The sequence below is a fragment of the Danio aesculapii genome, chromosome 16, assembly GCF_903798145.1.
Source record: "Danio aesculapii chromosome 16, fDanAes4.1, whole genome shotgun sequence".
Lineage (NCBI taxonomy): Eukaryota > Metazoa > Chordata > Actinopteri > Cypriniformes > Danionidae > Danio > Danio aesculapii.
The window spans coordinates 30,366,472-30,372,709 of NC_079450.1; the positions used below are offsets into that span (position 1 = coordinate 30,366,472).

The 6,238-nt window shown below is 35.4% G+C and overlaps 1 protein-coding gene across 1 annotated transcript; it reads right to left on the reverse strand.

Annotated features, from left to right (window-relative positions):
• Positions 1-2,909: 2,909 nt before the first annotated feature.
• nsmce2 (NSE2 (MMS21) homolog, SMC5-SMC6 complex SUMO ligase) lies at positions 2,910-6,071 on the reverse strand. Its single transcript, XM_056475136.1, has 7 exons — positions 5,985-6,071; positions 5,570-5,695; positions 3,666-3,778; positions 3,434-3,587; positions 3,227-3,318; positions 3,009-3,115; positions 2,910-2,928 (listed from the first exon to the last, which is right to left on the reverse strand). The coding sequence occupies exons 2-7, from the start codon at positions 5,682-5,684 to the stop codon at positions 2,910-2,912; spliced, it is 600 nt and encodes a 199-aa protein (XP_056331111.1). The 5' UTR covers positions 5,685-5,695; positions 5,985-6,071.
• Between the last annotated feature and the right edge of the window lie 167 nt (positions 6,072-6,238).

Genomic DNA, 6,238 nt, shown 5'->3' on the forward strand with positions numbered 1-6,238 from the left:
TGATAAACAGCCACAAAGCCAAAGAAGAAGAGCAGATTTACGCCAGATTTACCGAGCGGTTTCACTTTCTTGCTAGCGCTCGCGCGCGTCTAACATTATATCTGAAATAAACAAACTTCTTGAGCTGATGATAATAACCTGCGCTTGATTATTGACGTGCTTTTTAAAACCCGATCCTGTCAGACACTGACAAACGCGAGAGTGAAGCGTGAAGAAAACAAAGGAGAAGCCGGAAAAAAAGGAGCACATTATTTTTTCAGCAAACATGAACAAAATGCCATGTATAACTAACTTATTATCTTCACATTTTGGACTATTATGAACTCAGATTGACGGAATTACTGTCTAACAGAGGCTACGTGTGCTGCGGAAGATTACAGACACAGATGAGAGGTTTTCACTGACTAGGCTATAATTTGTATTGTTTTGAACCTAAATACGGACGAAAATGTCTGCTGTGTGTATTTCTTCTGTAGTTGGTAACATTTCGGAGACTGTAAGGGGCTGTATGCGTCTATATATGTTCATTTATTTAGTTATTTTATATAATTACAGACGTTACAGTAGGCTGTTTCGCACTGTCATTGATCTGCAGTTATAATCAACTCATGTTCATTGAAAAATTACTAATAAACATTTATACAAAAGCATTTATGTGTATGAAGCATCTGTTTTGTGAGAAGTGCTTCTCATATGATATGTAAGTGACCTGTACAGCTTATTGTAGACATTTCCTCGAGCGAGAATGACATCGACTGAAACTGTCTGTCATACACCACGCCCACCAAAAAGGGTATCTTGTTAGTGGAAACGCAAGCCTGATAAAGGTGACCCGAACCAAACCGTACCGTACCGGTCTGTGGAAACGAGCCATTAGCTTGTCTGAACTAATACTGAAACAATTATTTCTGCAAAATTGTTTATATGGGTTGAATTTGAAACAAATTAAATTTAGTAATGTTCAACTTAATTAATTTGTTTAAATTCAGCCCAAATGAGTTTGTTACCACTACTTAAAAAGTAGTAAATCCAAAGAATCATCATTGAATTATTTTTTTCAGTGTATTTACCTCAGCACATAATCATTTTATCAGTAACTTTTGCTTTTATAAACACCACAACACCTCTTGTGGTTGGTCTGTCTGTCTGGGATAGACAGCATGCTGAGTCATGACGAAACCTCAGCCGTTCATTCATGACAGTACAATTATTAAGCACATCATTAATGTGGTTATAAGTCAAGAACACAGCATTTGTAGCTTCAGTTATAAACTGCTTACTAACATTTATTAATGTAGAGTTAATGCTTGACAGATAATCAATTCACTAGATGCTAATGCTTAATAAATTATTCATAGTGTGCAATTATAAAGTGTTACCAACATTTTTGCAAAGAAACAAGGATTAAATAATGTTACAACTCTCTGTGATCAGCTGCTCCTTAATAATTAAGTTTATAAGTTGAAAACATTTTTAAAACAGAGCATGTTTGTAATAAGACAGTAAAATCGGAATGTAATTCTTAACTGCTATAATCACCACAGCCTCATGGTCAGTAAACGTGTATGCGTGTGTGTGTGTGTGTGTGTGTGTGTACTGCAATCAACATTTATGTGTGACTCATCATTTCAGAAAAGCTTAAATAATCTCCACCACAAATACATCAAATAAACCTGGTATTTTTGACTAGTGGCCTTATTTCAGCTTCATCCGTGTCTGTCTCCGTCACTGACTGCTGTTTATCTGACGTAACGCATGAGAAGCAGACATGCACGTCGAAGCGGCTCATTTGGATTTAAAGCTACAGGTTACAAAACAGCAACATTGTCCTCAGACACCAAAACGGACAGATTCTACATTAGATACTAAATAATCTGATGGGTAATTTGAGCTGCAATTTTACAGACACATTCTAGAGACACCAATGTCTTTTTGTGCATCTTGTACAAGATGTAAAATAGGTGTCCATAGTAAGCTATGTTTACATGACTCAGCAGAACACGCAAGCATTCTTCCTCGTGAGCATTTGAGCCAACGGTTAAAAACTAGCCAAGAGAGCCGTCTGCTGTTAAAAATAAGCTCAGAATTGATTCAAGAAAGATATCGATGCATTCTGAAAATCTCTGAGTCAACGCAGAAAACAATTTCTTGAATGATTTTTCACCACAGCTCTAATTAGTGGATTGAGAAACTGCTAGTTGCAAATATCATGTGAAAGTTTAAAAGGGCACTATCTGGGAGCGCTGCTTTGCTTTTTAATACAGGGTATATACAGGAATCCTAAAGGTAATTTCAATACCTTTTAAGACTTTTAAATATCTTAGAATATTTAAGACCTCGTCGCCACTTCAAGTTCTAATCAGCATCAAACCTTTTAACTTAATTAATAGTTGGTAATAAATAGTTGTAGTAAATAAATCAATAGATCACAAACATGCAGCAGAACTCAGATAAGCTCGGGAAGAAACAAAGAATAAATTCCGCGGTTGTTTTCAGCGACAGGCTTCAGCCACTGTTTAAACTAGTCTTTTTTTTAACCAGGAGTACGCAAACTTATTTTCCCATTTTGCCGCTCTATGGTTTCCCTACATGTTGACAGCGTCACATTAACTTCCCGCATTTGTCGCAGATTACGTGACATCACCCAGACGGAGGAGCTTGGTCGGACACACCCTGGGCCGAACCAATCGCATGGATGGAGCACACCGTTGTTAATAATAGGAGGAATATTAGGATAAATATATTTTAAAACACTATTATATAATATATAAAATATGTTAAAAACATTATTTTTTGGAGTCAAACACTTGAACAAAATTTAAGGACCTCGTAAAAACGCAATTAAGACTTTGAATAACTTTTAAGGGCCTTAATTTGCTCAGAATTAATTCATCAACTTTTAATACTTTTTAAGACCTCGTGGAGGACCTGTAATATTAAAACAGCCTACATGCATTGTACACTCATTTAGGACACCATGAAGACAGAAGAGCGCAATGGTTACATACCGAAATTTCTTCTTATTTTTGTGCTTGTTCTTAATCATTTCAAGCACTGCCTCTTGGTCATAGTAATGACTGCATTTCTTGTTTTTCACTGGATTGACCATCTCAACCTGTCAGAAAAAGTTACAGTGAAATAAATGAATACATTAAAATAACATAACATTCCTGTCCCTTATGTGTTCTCTTTGTATTTAATCACACGAAACACTGCTGGTGTGTACCTGCGTGAGAGGACAGATGAAGTTAGTCTGGCTCTGTGTTACAGCAATGTCCTCATCCAGCTCTTCCTCTTCATTCTCAGCAGGATTCTGAGCTGTTGCATATGCAAACACACACACACACACACTTATTAGACTTATTTAGAATTATTTTGATGTAAAAAATATTGGGTCATTTGTGAACTTGTTGTGGTCATTTGGGTTTCCGACCTTGCATGGCATATTTCCTGACCGTCTCTTTAAAAGCAACCACCTTGCTGTGCCTTCGCAGGTCTGAATCTGAAACTCCAGCGATCAGATCAGTGAAGCGGTCCTTTACAGAGCTTCTCAGATTAACCATGGCCTCTGGAGGTTCATGTCTGACCTACAGAACATGTGAGAGAGAGTCATCCTACTGGCTTGGCTGGTGAATGTGGAAGGATTTTAGTCAGATACGACAGACCTGAGCAGTCATTTCATTGACGGACTCCACTAAACAGTTGATTTCACTGTCTAGTCTGGAGCACTCCATAATCATCTCCCCCAGTTTCTTCAGAGATGGGCTGTTTTCCATACCTGAAATGAAAAACCTTTAAGGGTTAGCTGACCCAAAAATTAAAATGATGGTTTTAATTACACAAATTAAGATATTTTAGGTGAAATCTGAGAGCTCTATCATCCTCCACAGACAGCAATGGTTCTGAATTGTTAAAACAATATCCTCAATACATATTCCTTCAGTGGTTATATCTGAAAAGATACGGGAATACTTTTATGTGCACATTAAAACAAAAATAACAACTTTCTTCATGTTTTTTCTTCTTAGTGTCAGTATATTGTGCACATTCATAAGCACTGTGCACTGATGTATACCCCCGATGTTATTATTAATAATGTTTATTAATTTCTTGTAAATCATATACATTATACACTACTGTTCAACAGTCTGGGGTCAATACAATGTTTTGAAAGAAGATTCTCATGCTTAGCAAGACTGCATTTATACAATTAAACAATGAAAAAAAAACTTTTTTGTTAAGAAATTAACAAAAAAAAACACTACCAGTCAAAATTTTGAGGTTAGTGGGATTATTTTAAAATAAGCTTCTCCTGCTCACCAAGGCTGCATTTATTTAATAAAAAAATACAGTACAAATTGTACAATTGTGAAATGTTATTGAACTATAAAACAGCTGTTCAAAAGTAGTTCAGGGCTCAACAATAAGGACTACCCGATGGCCCGGGGCCAGCGTGAGAGATGCTTGGGACTATAGACAGGATCATTATTGGCCCAATGTCAATTGCGTGCATTTTAATTTTGTGCTTTTAAGTCTTTAAATGCTACCTTCACTGTGATGTCGCAAACACCATATTGCTTTGCGGTTTCTCTTATCTGATTTGATGTTTGAGCATGCTATTTTTTTCCCGTAACCAGGCAACAACCAGTACAGTGAAGTGACGGCAACATCAAATTAAAAGGGTAAAAGAAAATGTCTTTTTTTTCTTGGAAGCAGACATTTACGTGGGAACAAAACAGCACGATGTTTTGCACAATTTGCTGTCAGTTTGGCAAGTCAGCCACCTTTTGTTAAATAATTTCAAACTGCAATAAAATACCTGCACATTTTTCATACTACTATTTTTGTTTGCATAACACTTTGAATTTTGCTCATTTATTAACATTTTTTAAATATTTAAATTCTAGATTCACAGACATTATTTAAAACATGTGGCTTAAATTGCTATTAGCCCCTCCCTCCCTCTCTCTCTCTCTCTCTCTCTCTCTCTCTCTCTCTCTCTCTCTCTCTCTCGTAAAAAATCTGAATCATCAGCCCAATCAGACCAGTAGAAAAAAAAAATCCTTATTGTTGAACCCTAAAGTTTATAATTTAATTTCATCATTTATACCAGTGATTTTAAAGATGAATTGTCAGCTTCAGTACTCCAGTCTTCAGTCACATGATCCTTCAGAAATCACTCTAATATTAATCATTATCATTAATCGTAATAGTAATAAAAGCAATAATGACTGGAATAATAACTTCATTTGAAATTTGATACAATAAGAAAGCAGTTATATACAATTTTTATAAATATTTAACCATTATTTTAAATGCCGCACTGATGAGCAGAATATTTTCTATAAAAAACATGAAAATAAAATAAAACTGACCCTAAACTTTTGACCGGTAGTGTATATCAGACGTTTCATGTTTGAAAAATTTTGGATGGGATCTGAGATTTGCATGAATTGAGTACATTTAGCTATCAAATTGCGTTTGTTTTTGTTTGTTTGTTTTATGTATCTATAAAACTATATTAGTGTCTACTTTTTAAGATCTATTTAGCTAAACGCTGGTTGCTCACCTTGTGCTTCGACTATTCCCAGCGCAACGTCGGACACCATATCCATATAATCTCCAACATCTGCTTGACAGGATTTGAGACTGGACAAGGTGGAGTTCACTGAGCTGAGAGACATCTCTGCACCGACTGAACACAGACAAACACAAATTCAACATTAACTTCCCGTCTTATTTACCCTTCACGTGTATTGTATGGGGAAAATTATTATAAAGAAATGGTGACACAGCATACAGATAAAAACAATGAGTAAAGTTAAATAAAGAGTTTTAGAATTAGAATAAAGTTTTACCTATCTCTTACAAAACGTAACAACTTAATGACCTGTGTGCTAAGCGATATCATTTAGTTTTTAATGTTTTTGATCACACAATTATCTGTCATTATAAATAAAAAATAAAATACATACAAACCCTACCTTGGCCAAAAGTAGCGCCACAAAGAGGCTGTTTCCGGTTTCGAAATGTCAATATAAAAGACCTCGATTTCGTAAAAATGTATACTGCAATCATATAACTATTGAAACGTTTATGAATAAAAACGTATTAAGGTAATAACACACGTATTTTAAAATGCTTAAGTTTAGATAATAATAATAACTTTAGATTTTTTTGCATGACTGTTAATTTGACAGTCAAATTCAACGGAAAATCGCAACGAGGACGCGTCCCG

Bases quoted from the DNA above. Each gene is read 5' to 3' on its own strand.
- nsmce2 (XM_056475136.1), bottom strand. From the start codon at position 5,684: ATGTCTCTCAGCTCAGTGAACTCCACCTTGTCCAGTCTCAAATCCTGT. The intron at 3,779-5,569 runs GTGAGCAACCAG...TTTTCATTTCAG, and splicing joins GGGAATAGTCGAAGCACAAG to GTATGGAAAACAGCCCATCT. The intron at 3,319-3,433 runs GTCGGAAACCCA...CATATGCAACAG, and splicing joins CAGGAAATATGCCATGCAAG to CTCAGAATCCTGCTGAGAAT.